The sequence below is a fragment of the Odontesthes bonariensis genome, chromosome 14 (assembly GCF_027942865.1).
Source record: "Odontesthes bonariensis isolate fOdoBon6 chromosome 14, fOdoBon6.hap1, whole genome shotgun sequence".
Classification (NCBI taxonomy): Eukaryota; Metazoa; Chordata; class Actinopteri; order Atheriniformes; family Atherinopsidae; genus Odontesthes; species Odontesthes bonariensis.
In genome coordinates, this window is record NC_134519.1 from 5,216,338 (window position 1) to 5,231,987 (window position 15,650).

General features: G+C 43.4%; 2 protein-coding genes across 2 annotated transcripts; both read right to left on the reverse strand.

Moving 5' to 3' along the window:
• Positions 1 to 307: 307 nt before the first annotated feature.
• Positions 308 to 2,568, reverse strand: LOC142398609 (tripartite motif-containing protein 16-like). The gene has a single exon (XM_075482680.1). It carries the CDS (start codon positions 2,546 to 2,548, stop codon positions 866 to 868), a length of 1,683 nt encoding a protein of 560 aa, XP_075338795.1. The 5' UTR covers positions 2,549 to 2,568; the 3' UTR covers positions 308 to 865.
• Positions 2,569 to 7,658: 5,090 nt separating this feature from the next.
• On the reverse strand, positions 7,659 to 10,350 carry LOC142398608 (tripartite motif-containing protein 16-like). Its single transcript, XM_075482679.1, has one exon. The coding sequence runs from the start codon at positions 10,225 to 10,227 to the stop codon at positions 8,539 to 8,541; it is 1,689 nt and encodes a 562-aa protein (XP_075338794.1). The 5' UTR covers positions 10,228 to 10,350; the 3' UTR covers positions 7,659 to 8,538.
• Between the last annotated feature and the right edge of the window lie 5,300 nt (positions 10,351 to 15,650).

Genomic DNA, 15,650 nt, shown 5'->3' on the forward strand with positions numbered 1-15,650 from the left:
AATCCTTTCAAAAGTTATCCCAGAGTGGTGTAAAAAGTATTATGTATTAGTATTATGTATTACTCTATAGCTTTGAGTTATCCGTTTCCCCTTCGTCTGTTCTGGTATGATGGACGTAGCAAGCGGCGAATTCACGCTAAGGATTCTGGGATATGAAGTCTGCAACCGAACGTAAAGCTGTCAGTTGACGTCGTGGCACCACCTGATGGTTATGTTGGAGATTTGCAGTTTTGAGGGCCTTTTCGGCATTGTTTTTCTCACGAATGACAATTCAAAGCACCTTTACAGACACACAAAGTGAGAATGCTTTTAAAAGATAATTTTTTTATTTATAAAACATGCTTCAAATTTTAGTAAAATTCTGAATAAAGTAAAAAAAAACATACAGTTAACTTGATCAATATCTATTGAATTGACCAACTATGGTTGGTGGTCAACGATTATTCACTTTGGTTTGCGCCCAGGATGAATATCACCGCGTCCCCAAACACATATATCATACATCTATATCTATTTTTTGTAAATAAAAGGAAAAGATGTTCATCACACTTTTACCCTCATGGAAGCGCCATAGATGAGAAAAGTACCACAAAATGTCATCAGTCTTCATTTTGACCAATGCTACGGGTTCTGCTAAGTGTTTTTATAGGTTCATTAACACGTTTTAGAAGAATAAAGGCAGGTCCGCTCATTTTTCTGTCATGTCACAAGAATTTTGAGAAGAAATGTGATACAAAAACAACAATGCACATTATCCAGACACAGGTAAAGTACAGAAGCAACATGATTACCAATGGAACAAGATTTAATAAGACCGTTAAGTAGGTCCCACCCACAGCGGCTGTTTGATGACCCTTTATTATGTTTATTTGACTTTACAGAACTCAACGGAGTCTCCTGGAATCATGTAAACGCAAACTCCAGCACAGAGCGGCTGAGTGAATGTGGTCTGGACTCTGTGGAGGAGAGTCATGGTTCCAGAGATGCTGTAGAAGGACAGAATACCTGCTCTGTGATCCAGGTACACTCCCACTCTGGAGGCCTGAGGATCTGAAATGGAGGTTTTTATGTTGTTGTGCAGAAATTCTAAACTACCAAAGTTGTAGTATAATGCCCAAGATTTGTCACTTCCTCCAAATCCACAATCCCTCCAACTTCCTGCTCTGCTGATGTTCTTGTATGCGACTGCTACATAAAAAGCCTCTGCTCTTGTCTCCACCTCCCAGTAACAACGTCCGGTCAGACTCTCTCTGCTCAGGACCTGCCAATACTCAGTGAATCTGTCTGGATGACGAGAATAAGACTGAGGTTGTCTCATAAATGTCACTTTTCTGTTCCCCTCTGACAGTAACAGCTCTCTGTGTGCTGTGTTTGGATCCAGTGTGATTTCACATGAATATTTTAAGAATCCAGCTCTGCTCGTTGGTTCTGGTTCTGGCTGTGACAGTAAAACATCCACTTCAGCGACTCTCAGTGAGATGTTGGTCCATTCCTCTCTCAGGATGTCCTGTAGTTTATCTCTGAGCTCTGACACAGCTGCTGTCACATCCTCAAAGTGCCTCAGAGGACGGATCTGGATGCTGGATGAGTGTGTAGCCCCCCTGAGTGCTGCCACTGAGGGGCAGCTGTGCAGAAACTGGCTGTGATCCTCTGTGTGTGAGAGCTGCTGCAGCTCAGCATCTTTCCTCTTCAGCTCAGTGATCTCCTGCTCCAGCTTCTCCTGAAGCTCTTTGACTCGACTCCCTTCGGCTTCCTGCTGGGATCTGATCTGCTGCTTCACATCAGAGCTTCTTTTCTGGAGGAGACGGATCAGCTGGCTGAAGATCTTCTGGCTGTGCTCCACTGTTTTATCAGCAGACCGATGGATGGCCTCCAGCTCCTGCTGAAGCAGCTTCACATCTTTCTCTGCGTCCTGGATTCTCTGCTGGATCTGCTGCCGACTCCCCTCCAGCTCTCTCTGCCTCTCAGTCCTTTCTGCTGCAGCTGACACTGTGTCGTGGCCTTTATGTTCCTCCACAGAGCAGAGATAACAGATGCACTTCTGATCGGTACGGCAGAACATCTTCATCACCTCATCGTGAACAGAGCAGATGTTCTCCTGGAGCTTCTTGGAGGGCTCCACCAGCTTGTGTTTCCTTAATGGAGCCACATCATAATGAGGCTGAAGGTGATTCTCACAGTAAGAGGCCAGACAGGATAAACAGGACTTGATGGCTTTCAGTTTTCTCCCAGAGCAGAAATCACAGGCCACATCTTCAGCTCCAGCATAGCAGTGATCAGCAGGAGCAGCTTGGAGTCCAGTCTTCTTCAGCTGCTCCACTAAATCAGCTAACATGGTGTTTTTCTCCAGGACAGGCCTCGCTGTGAAAGTTTTCCTGCACTGAGGGCAGCTGTGGATTCCCTTCTGATCCTCTCCATCCCAGTGGGCTTTAATACAGCTCATGCAGTAGCTGTGTCCACAGGGAATAGTCACCGGATCCTTCAGCAGATCCAGGCAGATCGAACAGGAGAAGCTTTCCTGATCCAGCTGAACTCCTTTCTGCGCCATTTCTCCTCTCAGATCAGCGACTGACTGAGTTTCACTTCCTGAAAGCTGAAACTGCTCTGAGCTCTGATCTACAAATCATGTGTCGGTGCAGAGAACAGAGCCTATCAGCTCCCCTCCTGTTGGTTACGCCCATCATGAGCTGCAGATCTGAAGGGGAGGGAACAAGGAGACATGTGGGCCGAGCAGAGCCGCTGTGGGTGAGAGCAGGAAGAAGAAGGAGGTTATCTGACTTTGATTCAGGAAGGAATGAATTTTGAAAATTTGAGAGACAAACCACGTGATTTCTATTTGTTTTCGCACATCATGTGAATCAAAAGGCCGAAAGCAGCAAACTGCTGAACATCTTCAGCACAGTCACGTAGCCGCTGAACCACCTGACCCGACGTGGATGCTGTCAGCCCAACTCTGGAGCTGATGGGAGCAGTTACACAGTGAACAGGAACGTGATGAAAACACATCCAACTCATGAGATTCAGATAGGATGGCGTTTCAAAATGTGTTCAGATTTGTGTGTTTTATCGAGGTTTTCCATTTCCTTAGTGTTCAAGGATCTGTCCAGGTTGGTTTCCCAATTCCTTGAACCCTCTGGGGTCCAGGGTGTAGTTGGTGGTGTTGGACTGCTTCTTATATTTCACCTTAAAAGCTTTATTAAATTAAAAACCTCACGTGTGATTTTAAACTCTGTATGAACACATTGGACCTAAACTCACACAAAAAACTTCATATCTGTGTCGGGAAAAGTTGGATTTTTCACTGTTGAATCCTGCAGCGAGCACTTTGCTCAGAATAGTAATAATTATCTGTCATCAGTCTGGTTTTACCCGGCCGATCAACACTGTTTGGTCTTCAGTGTGAAGTCTCTGAGGATGAAATCTGGCTGCTATCGTCTTAAAGGATAGTTCGCCTCTTTTGACATGAAGCTGTGTGACATCCCATATCAGCAATATCATTTCTGAACATCTTCTTCCCCCTGCTGCGTCCTGTGAGCAGAGTTCCAGCCTCGTTTTGGTGTTGATGAAGGTAGTCCGGCTAGTTGGCTGGGGTTTAAAAAATAAAGCGTTTTGCTTCTCAAAACAATATGCGTTCAACAGAGTAATACATTTGCATCACAAAATTGTTCTCCAGGAAAAGTCAGACCTCACAATCTTTTGGCCCTATTTTCTCTCCCTTCGTATCACTGCCTGCTGCCGCCTGCCGACAGCCGCACCTGTTACGGTGTTTGCTGCTCGGTCTGCACTTCGGTCTACACAGCAGGCAGTGATACGAAGGGAGAGAAAATAGGGCCAAGCGATTGTGAGGTCTGACTTTTTACTTGGGGAAGGATCTCATTCCCGACCCGGAGAGGGCAAATTATTATTTCATGGGTAAATTACACAATCTTAAATGAGTTACTACAAACCCATATGTACAACACACATACATACATAAGTGTCATTATAGTGTTATTATATGCTAGCCTAGCAAGCCAGACCCCTACAGCAAAAAGCTGTACAGGGGTCTAGTGACGCTGGATAGCAGTGTGGGCGGGATAAACGATTGTCTGTCAAGTTGCCTCTGCACTCAACGCCACGCAATAGGATGGCGCAACAACCAATCAGAGCGATGAAGAAGTATTACGTAGTCAGCGCGACCCATGTGGAGACCCATGCGTCGCCCACCAACGGAGCAAGCTGGTAAATGAAACTTTTACCGTACCCGGTGGGCAAAACTCCAAAAACGTCCTTTTTTTTTCAAGAAAAACTTAAGTGCAGTTATCTGTTCGTCTCGCAAAGAAAAATGTATTTTTAAATCTTCTAGAGTCGCTGCCAAAGCCAAATCGAAAGACTGTTGGCTGGGCGCAGCCATTGTTTACCTCTCTCTGGAACTACACACTGAAACGTCGCACCTCTGTCGTCACTAGGTAGCCCGGCCTCCGACCCCGCTCCTCACGATTTGATTGGCCCGATTTGCAACCTCGGAAAACGACCACAAGTGACTAGACTAGCCCGGGAGCAAATTCAATTTGCGGTCGCTAGGGGCGTCTAGATTTCTAGACTAATTATATGCATCACATTCGTAGGGCTTCATATGGTGTAACAATCGCTACTGCCAGTAGATGTCACCCAAGGGAATTGAATGAAGCTTCGGTTAGTGAACCACTTTATGACACAATGCTTCAAAATGATTCAATGCTTCAAAAAGCCTCATTTTGCCATCACTACCTAGCCTGGCTGACACGTCCACATCTCGATGAGATGGTGGTCTGGGAACTCGGTGTGCATTTTCTCGTATTTGAGGCGTGGTTTACGAATGCCTAGAGCCGTTTATTGGGCGCTACGAATGTCTATCAAATGGCGTCTGGTTCTTCCCATGCTGCTTTGCACGCGATTCATAGCCAATTGTATCACTTATACCAGATGACGTATGTAGAGCGACAGAAATTCGACGAGGAAATACATCCTTCTTGGCAATGAAATCTTTCAACGCCAAACGTTGCTCTTTTTTAAAAGTAAACTTGCGTTCTAAGCTACTTAAAACACTTTCTAAGGCTGCATCGAACGGTAACGTTGTGTCCGCTGCCATGTTGGATTAACACTCTACAAGCTTCGGTGTCGTGCATAGACGTCGTCATCGTCTTGCTGTTCTGTGATTGGTTCCCTAACTCAGGCAAAAATAAGGGCGGTGGTTTCCAGGCTGCCTTTGCAGTGAGAATGAAATCGCATGCAAAGCAGCATGGGAATTTCCAGGCTAATCACTTCCCAGAAGGAACCCACATCGAAACTACAATAAAGAAGCCAAACACCCAAGCAGATGGGAGGATGGCCCATCCGGTGCCGTAGTACCCATTTAAGAAGTTTCTGTGAAAGCTCACTGGGGCAGTTTTTAAATGCTGCCCCGTGGAAGGTTTTCCAAAAAAGAATCCATCATTTATTTCTGTAAATCTAAGAATTTAAACCCTGAACTCTAAACCACTGCAGGGATTTCCGTGTATTTATGATGGAGGAGTGGGAGATCCTGTTAGAACTTCTATCTGTGATGAGTGTCTGAAGCAGAAGATGTTTCACAGCTCAGATGGTTGAGGTTTGAAATGTAACTTCTGTGGGGACAGACAAAGGTGTAGAAGACAAACAGTGGAGGTTCCACATGGTGATAGAAGATAACGACTCTGTTTCTTTCAACTGAGGCTTCAGACGATCACAGACTGACCTAAAGACTCCTGCATGATAATCACATCCATGCAGCCAAAGACCTGAATAGATCGATTTGAAAGACAAAAGGACGGTGATGTTACCATCCATCCCCCATGATTTCACACATCAACTTAACCCCAAACTTGGACAAACTCCTTCACCACCACAATGACTCAAAATCCTGACGAGGAACGTTAAAAACAACCATTTATAACAATCTAAACTATAAATAATTTGAGGGATTTTAATCTCATTCTCAACAGGGACAGTGAAGGAGTGTCATCAGATAAATGAGATGTACAAATGACATCTCCTGTGATGCCTGGCATCATATAATACTGTAACATTTAGCAGGGTTTTTCCTGGCTTAAAATGAGGTGGTGGTACCTGATCGTGGGCTCACAGGTGCAGATGTATCCTGCCTTCAACTGGCTCAAGCAAGTGTTTTACTAGCTTCTATTTTAGGAGTTTTAATTACATGAATTATATATATAAAAAAAATGACAAGTATTATTTCAAAGCATATTTATTCTTTTATTATGTGCTTTGTTTAACATTCAGTTCAGCTTAACCACCATTCACCTGCACCAGGCCAGAGGCAGAACATTTGGCCCTCCTTGGGTTCATCCTGGAGAACCTCCTGATGCCGTCTTCATACTCAGACCTCCTGGTTTGGACCACCAATGGCCCCCTTACAGCATTACATCCAGGGGCCTCTCCTTAAGTCTGTTGCGTAGGGGTGTTTTTATCTTTAAAAAACAAAGTTCATGCATTATAAAATGTTATAAATTGGCTTTATTCTTAGGCTTTATGTATTCATATTCTGTAGTTCACTAAATAATCTACGTTCCTAATTTGTACGTTTACACTCTGCTCATACAAACGCAATGTATGTCCAAGACTTAAAGATGACGTAGCGGGATAAAATAACTGGGTCAGATAGAGCCTCTCTATGAGGACAGATAAGTCTGGAACAGTAGATGCACGCCTGAAACAACACTCACACACACACATTGTTTATCACATCCAAAGAACATGTGAAGATGGTGGATGGCCTGCTCATATCACAAGCAAATGTCTAATTATACTTTGTCGAGTGTAAGTCCAACCTCTGTGAGATAAAGGTGGACATAAATATGAAATGTTTCCGGATATCGGGGCTCTGTCTCTCAGAGTCCAGCACTGCCATACTTCACATGTGACCACCAATAAATACTTTATTTAACTTGAGATTTCTCCAGCTTGTTCTTGGGCTTCCAATGAAAGAATCGGGCTGACAAAACTTTGCATTATTCTGGTGTAGACATGAACTGTGATGTGTTCTCAGTCATTATCTTCGGCTTCTGGCTGAGCTGTATTACTTTTGTATCTGACAAATTTACCACATCTCATCTATAACACAAATTATTGTGTTTTAGCTGCCTGCCTGAGGTGTCTGCACTCCTTCAGCAGTCTTGTCTCTCGCACTCGTTTTGTAAAAAAAAGAATCGCTTACGTTTCGCCATAACTGATATCCTTAATTAATAATAATGAATTTCTTATTTATTTATTTGTTTAAGAATTTATTAATGAATTTATGTATCATGTAACATTGACTTTTTCAAAGGAACTGGACGTGTTTGGGTACAAAGGAAACAATACCGACACTTTTTTGTCGACATATCATCATCCGTGTTTTGGTTTGTTGATGTTCAAACTTCTTCTTCTTCTCTGGATGTGGCGGTAAACGACGCTTTGTTTGACATGTCGACTGGTGCTAATTTTGACACAGCGCCACCGCCACGACTGGTGGTTATGTGTAACTGCAGATACATATGAATGAAAGGACAACGCTTGGTGAAATTACCGATGGAAAATTAGCCGTGAGCTAAATTCTCTTTGCAGGAAAAACCCTGCATTTAGGTGTGGTGACAGCCTCACTCCCATTTTCACAGAAACACAATTCATGATCAGGAAGAATCCACAATTTATCATTTACAGAAAAACATCCAGAATCACAACATTTAGTTTCTGGGTTACCAAGTAGATCATTACTGAGAGTTTTTGTCAGGTTCAAACACCTAAACAATTATAAAACAACACAAAAAGAAGAGAGAGACACGTCAGTTTAAATTTTACTCATGAGGTGAGCAGGAGAGATGCTCAGTTACATCTCCCAAACCGCTCTGAAGCATCTCCTCACGCCTCATTCACTTTATTAGAAATTGGGCGTGCCCTGCTTACAAAGCTCTCAACTGCCTGAAGGGAAGGGGGGTTGCAGTTTTGAGCCGCACCGGACCATATTTCAAACAGTGATTGGTACAAGCTTCGCACAGATAAGAGAGGTACAACTCAACTCAAAACACTTAATCAACATGAAAAACAGAGTATATATGGGATGACTATCATAAAATGTAATTGTATAAAATGCATAAAATGTAATCATAGAACAGTTTTCAAAAACAGCAACATCATTTGATCTCTGGAACAAACCAAAGTCAGCGTAACTCCAGGATTATTTTCCCATTTCCAAAGTGATGAGATCTGAAAAGAGTCTGTGATAAAGGAAGGTCTGCTGATTCCTCTGCTGGGCTCCATGAAGTGGAAGAGAAACAACAACATACAGACACATCAGCACCAGGATCCCACTGATGTTTAGAGCTCAGAGAAGTTTAGATTTTCATGTGGAGAAATATTTCTGTGAGTCAAACTCCTGATCAGCAGTGATATCCTCCATGGCTGCACAGACACAGGAAACAGCAGCAAATAAACAGCAGAACAGCAGAGACATCCCAGCAACCAGCTGTCAGCAACAAGCTGACTAAACACATTTATTTCACTTTACACAAACTCTGCTGAGTCTCCAGAGTCCCAAATCCTGATCCCAGCACAGAGCGGCTGAGTGAATGTGGTCTGGACTCTGTGGAGGAGAGTCATGGTTCCAGAGACGCTGTAGAAGGACAGAATACCTGCTCTGTGATCCAGGTACACTCCCACTCTGGAGGACCAAGGACCTGAGATGGAGGTTGAGCTGCTGTTGTACCAAAATGAATACCTGTTTTGGTCACAATATAATGCCCAAGATTTGTCATTATATCCAAATGCACATTCAGTCCCATCTCCTGCTCTGCTGATGTTTTTGTATGCGACTGCTACAATAATTTCTCCCCCTCCTCTCATCTCCACCTCCCAGTAACAACGTCCAGTCAGACTCTCTCTGCTCAGGACCTGAGGCCAGTTAGTGAATCTGTCTGGATGATCAGAATAAGACTGTTGATCCATAAATGTCACTTTTCTGTTCCCCTCTGACAGTAACAGCTCTCTGTGTGCTGTGTTTGGATCCAGTGTGATTTCACCTGAATATTTTAAGAAGTCAGCTCTGCTTGTTGGTTCTGGTTCTGGTTCTGGTTCTGGTTCTGGCTGTGACAGTAAAACATCCACTTCAGCGACTCTCAGTGAGATGTTGGCCCATTCCTCTCTCAGGATGTCCTGTAGTTTATCTCTGAGCTCTGACACAGCTGCTGCCACATCCTCAAAGTGCCTCAGAGGACGGATCTGGATGCTGGATGAGTGTGTAGCCCCCCTGAGTGCTGCCACTGAGGGGCAGCTGTGCAGAAACTGGCTGTGATCCTCTGTGTGTGAGAGCTGCTGCAGCTCAGCATCTTTCCTCTTCAGCTCAGTGATCTCCTGCTCCAGCTTCTCCTGAAGCTCTTTGACTCGACTCCCTTCGGCTTCCTGCTGGGATCTGATCTGCTGCTTCACATCAGAGCTTCTTTTCTGGAGGAGACGGATCAGCTGGCTGAAGATCTTCTGGCTGTGCTCCTCTGTTTTATCAGCAGACTGATGGATGGCCTCCAGCTCCTGCTGAAGCAGCTTCACATCTTTCTCTGCGTCCTGGATTCTCTGCTGGATCTGCTGCCGACTCCCCTCCAGCTCTCTCTGCCTCTCAGTCCTTTCTGCTGCTGCTGACACTGTGTCGTGGCCTTTATGTTCCTCCACAGAGCAGAGATAACAGATGGACTTCTGATCGGTACGGCAGAACATCTTCATCACCTCATCGTGAACAGAGCAGATGTTCTCCTGGAGCTTCTTGGAGGGCTCCACCAGCTTGTGTTTCCTGAATGGAGCCACATCATAATGAGGCTGAAGGTGATTCTCACAGTAAGAGGCCAGACAGGATAAACAGGACTTGATGGCTTTCAGTTTTCTCCCAGAGCAGAAATCACAGGCCACATCTTCAGCTCCAGCATAGCAGTGATCAGCAGGAGCAGCTTGGAGTCCAGTCTTCTTCAGCTGCTCCACTAAATCAGCTAACATGGTGTTTTTCTCCAGGACAGGCCTCGCTGTGAAAGTTTTCCTGCACTGAGGGCAGCTGTGGATTCCCTTCTGATCCTCTTCATCCCAGAAGCCTTTAATACAGCTCCTGCAGTAGCTGTGTCCACAGGGAATAGTCACCGGATCCTTCAGCAGATCCAGGCAGATGGAACAGCAGAGGGTTTCTGGGTCCAGCTGAACTCCTTTCTGAGCCATTTCTCCTCTTCACAGTAACTGTCAAATAGTTTCACCTGAACAGAAACGATCTGTGCGCTCTGAAGGGTAACAGATCTCTGCTGATACTCACACAAACCAGGAAATGAGACTTAACAGCAGCTGCGTGTTGCACCATGTCGCTCACGCCCATCCTTATGCAAAGAGATCTGTGGGCGGGAACAAGGAAATATCTAACAGGGAGGCCGAAGAGCTGGTTTTTACAGAGAGGCAGGGTGTGTTACCGATGATTTACAACACTCCCCAGACATGGTGAAAGACAAATCAGCACAACATAAAGCAGCAGCAGTTTAGCTGTTAAACAGGAACAACATGTAGTGCCTCAGCTGTGTTATCGGTGCAGGGTTAGAACGGGAACATTTCTGCTCTCAGGCTGGAAGTAGAACTGGTAGATGTGAGATTTAAGGTTAAACGTTTGAATCATTTGATCATTTCAGGACTGAACCTGACATGTAAAGCAGATTTTATCCCGTCTTTACTTTTAATGTTTGCTTCTTGTTTCCAAAAGTGGAAATAATTGATCATGTAAACTTTAATTATTGTAACAAAGTTTGATTTTGTGTTTTCAGCATGAAGAGCAGCTCTGTGAATGTAAACTTTGTCCCCTCATTAATACTGAAGACTCAGTTAAACATTAACTTATTTTATTGTATCCTAGTTGCTGGCTCCATGTTTCAGTAATTCTCTCTCAAAGTCAGCTAATCTGTACTGAAATAGTTACATTACTGTAAAGCACTTTTCTTCATGTCTAAAGAACACTTCAGATAGGTTTGAAGAAGAACATTAGAATATTTACACGTATATATAACAATGACATATAATTATAAAGATAACTTCCCTGATTCAAAAACCAATTTAATATATATTACATGTAATAAAACAAAACTGTTAAATATAATATATCATTTAATGATTAATTGACTATCAGTTGTTTCAAACAGTTAAATTGAATTTCTTAAAGATATCTTAACATAAAACAGAACAAAAAGGTTTCACCACAGTTGTATTCTTCCACAAACAGAAAGATTGCTGAATAAAACCTGATCAATACTGAAGTAGAATGAAGAAATAAATGTCTCTAAAACTAATAAACATTTTAATCAAATAATAATCAAATAAAAAACTGCTGCCCAAACTGACATTGGCACGATAAAGCTTCTGTAAAACTCGTCCTTTCTTTACTGTTGGGATCTTCATACACTTCATACATAAAGCTCCAGACAAATTTAAATGATTGCTCCTTCCTTACAGTTTGTCCGAACTACATTCTGTAATCAAGTCTGGGACCCGTATCTCGATAAAAGCACCTTTTTTGGCTCATCATTACCTAAAGACAGAGCTGCAATACATTTGTTAAAGGGATAATCCGGAGTAAAATACACTTTAGATCAATTTACGGGATGTTGGGAGTACGTACGTTGAGTTGACATCAAAATCATGTCATTCGGATGTGTTTTGAGAATTTCGATTTGACCGTTTTTAGCCAAAAGTTGTTAGCTTGGAAGTGATGAGGGCATCGAGTATCGCCGCTACAAAACGCTATTTTTATACCTCTTCTACAGCTCCAAACAACATAACACTTACGTGGTGGTGAGTAGAGGGTCCCTAAAGCCAAACCTTAGTGTCCCGAGGTCTTCATGTGGTCGGATAGAGAGTCCAGAATGAATTAATCAAGCCAGTACCTGCTCTCAATCAGAGCTCTTCTGTCAACATGGGCTAATAAAATGACAAAAATGGCTTCTTATGAATGCATGCTCAACAAGCTTAAAAATAGGGACAAAACTATAATATCAGTGTGGGATCATTTCTGGTCATATATCACAATAAATAGTTATTTGATTGGAAAATAAGCCCTACAAAATGTTAAATATGTGTTTAAAATATTGTTACTGGTACCTGAGAGGTGTATTTAATGATGTATGTTTTTTTTGCATACACTTGGTTTTTCATTTGGCAGCCCCGGTTCCAACTGACTTTTTCTTTTCATCTTCAGAATGTAAAACATGTGGTCTGTGATACTGTATTTGTCTAAAACTAAAACACTAATAAATATTTGAATTTAAAAAAAAAGTAATTTAGTGTCAGAAGCAGAGCCAGTAGTGATGAGGGTGTGAACCAGCATTAGTTCCAATGTAACCACTTTCTATGCCCAAACGATAGTAGTGACCCGTTATATTTTTTATCATTAAAAGTAAGATAGTAAATACACAAAGCCCACAATTAAAAGGGAAAAGGATCAAAGTAATATGAAATAAACCTGCATATTTTACCATTAAAAATATCTTTTAAGTCAAAATGTGTTTTTCATATCAAATGTAAGGTTATAATTACATGATTTTAATAAAACTTCCTCTTCTTCGTCTCTCCGGGTGTGGCGGTAATCGACGCTTTGTTCGACATGTCGGCCGGTGCTAATTTGGACACAGCGCCACAGCTGGTGGTTATGTGTAACTGCAGTTACATATGAATGAAATGACAACGGTCGGTGAAATTACCGATGGGAAATTAGCCGTGAGCTGGTGGCGGTTGCTGCCGCCACTATATTCTCTATGCAGGAAAAACCCTGCATTTAGGTTTGATTTGAATCTCTTTGAGGTTTCACGTCGTTCTCTTTGTTTTCTAAGTTTCTTCCAACATCTCAGAACACATTCAGAAACCAGTTTGAAGCGTTTGTGAGCAAACAGGTGAAACCAGAATATGATCCTGAAGCAAAGCAACTCTTCCAGCCACAGATGGCTTTAAACAAACATCTCTGAATCAAAGCAGTTACTTGTTGCAGCCGTGTGTTGCCACCATGAGGGATGCTGGTGGGGTGACAGCCTCACTCCCATTTTCACAGAAACACAATTCATGATCAGGATGAATCCACAATTTATTATTTACAGAAAAACATCCAGAATCACAACATTTAGTTTCTGGGTTACCAAGTAGATCATTACTGAGAGTTTTCAAAAACAGCAACAACATTTGATCTCTGGAACAAATCAAAGTCAGCGTAACTCCAGGATTATTTTCCCATTTCCAAAGTGATGAGATGTGAAAAGAGTCTGTGATAAAGGAAGGTCTGCTGACTCCTCTGCTGGGCTCCATGAAGTGGAAGAGAAACAACAACATACAGACACATCAACACCAGGATCCCACTGATGTTTAGAGCTCAGAGAAGTTTAGATTTTCATGTGGAGAAATATTTCTGTGAGTCAAACTCCTCATCAGCAGTGATATCCTCCATGGCTGCACAGACACAGGAAACAGCAGCAAATAAACAGCAGAACAGCAGAGACATCCCAGCAACCAGCTGTCAGCAACAAGCTGACTAAACACATTTATTTCACTTTACAAAACTCTGCTGTGGATCCATAAGAATCAAAATAAAGCCCGATCCCAGCACAGAGCGGCTGAGTGAATGTGGTCTGGACTCTGTGGAGGAGAGTCATGGTTCCAGAGACGCTGTAGAAGGACAGAATACCTGCTCTGTGATCCAGGTACACTCCCACTCTGGAGGACCGAGGACCTGAGATGGAGGTTTCTATGTCGTTGTGCCAAAATGTATAATCGCCTGGGTCACAATCTAATGCCCAAGATTTGTCATTAGATCCAAATGCACATTCATTCCCACCTCCTGCTCTGCTGATGTTCTTGTATGCGACTGCTACAAAAATTCCTCTCCCTCTCATCTTCACCTCCCAGTAACAACGTCCAGTCAGACTCTCTCTGCTCAGGACCTGAGGCCACTCAGTGAATATGTCTGGATGATCAGAATAAGACTGAGATTGATTCATTAATGTCACTTTTCTGTTCCCCTCTGACAGTAATAGCCACTTGTTTGCTGTGTTTGGATTCAGTGTGATTTCACATGAATATTTTAAGAATCCAGCTCTGCTCTCAGGTTCTGGCTGTGACAGTAAAACATCCACTTCAGCGACTCTCAGTGAGATGTTGGCCCATTCCTCTCTCAGGATGTCCTGTAGTTTATCTCTGAGCTCTGACACAGCTGCTGTCACATCCTCAAAGTGCCTCAGAGGACGGATCTGGATGCTGGATGAGTGTGTAGCCCCCCTGATCTGCTGCTTCACATCAGAGCTTCTTTTCTGGAGGAGACGGATCAGCTGGCTGAAGATCTTCTGGCTGTGCTCCTCTGTTTTATCAGCAGACTGATGGATGGCCTCCAGCTGCTGCTGAAGCAGCTTCACATCTTTCTCTGCGTCCTGGATTCTCTGCTGGATCTGCTGCCGACTCCCCTCCAGCTCTCTCTGCCTCTCAGTCCTTTCTGCTGCAGCTGACACTGTGTTGTGGCCTTTATGTTCCTCCACAGAGCAGAGATAACAGATGGACTTCTGATCGGTACTGCAGAACATCTTCATCACCTCATCGTGAACAGAGCAGATGTTCTCCTGGAGCTTCTTGGAGGGCTCCACCAGCTTGTGTTTCCTTAATGGAGCCACATCATAATGAGGCTGAAGGTGATTCTCACAGTAAGAGGCCGGACAGGATAAACAGGACTTGATGGCTTTCAGTTTTCTCCCAGAGCAGAAATCACAGGCCACATCTTCAGCTCCAGCATAGCAGTGATCAGCCGGAGCAGCTTGGAGTCCAGTCGTCTTCAGCTGCTCCACTAAATCAGCTAACATGGTGTTTTTCCCCAGGACAGGCCTCGCTGTGAAAGTTTTCCTGCACTGAGGGCAGCTGTGGATTCCCTTCTGATCCTCTCCATCCCAGAAGCCTTTAATACAGCTCATGCAGTAGCTGTGTCCACAGGGAATAGCCACCGGATCCTTCAGCAGATCCAGGCAGATCGAACAGGAGAAGCTTTTCTGATCCAGCTGAACTCCTTTCCCAGCCATTTCCTCCTTTTGGCAGAGCAGTGTGCGACTCTCCGAGCAGAAACAGCGTCTGTGCTGTGAGGAAACTGACTCCACCTGGTTTTGTTGCAGCTGATCTTCACTGTGTGGGGCTCAACGGCTGCTCTACTGTCACACAATGGTTTCACCCATCCTCCCACATTCCGATCAGTTTGGGGAGGGAACAAGGAAGTTTCTCTCTTTTAAAGGAACAGTGCAAGTTTCACCTCGGTGCTGCAGTAAAGGCTTGTTTAGTCTGAACGAGATGGTGGGGAGTATCAGTTTATATACATAAAGGGTCGTTACAGGCACATGTGTCACTGAACCCTGACCAATGTGCGTGTCGTAGAGTCTTTATCACCTCTGAATTGTCTACTTGGCTGATAGGAATGCGTCAATTGGGTATGGCAGATGCCACACCTTGGCTCGTTTTTCTTTCTTTCTTTTTTTAATTTATGCAATTACTCTGTGTCGATTTGTACTGATTATTCTGTTATATAATACATATAAATTAACTACAAATGACATTCTGAGCAACACAATCGATTTATTTATCAATTTTATTTA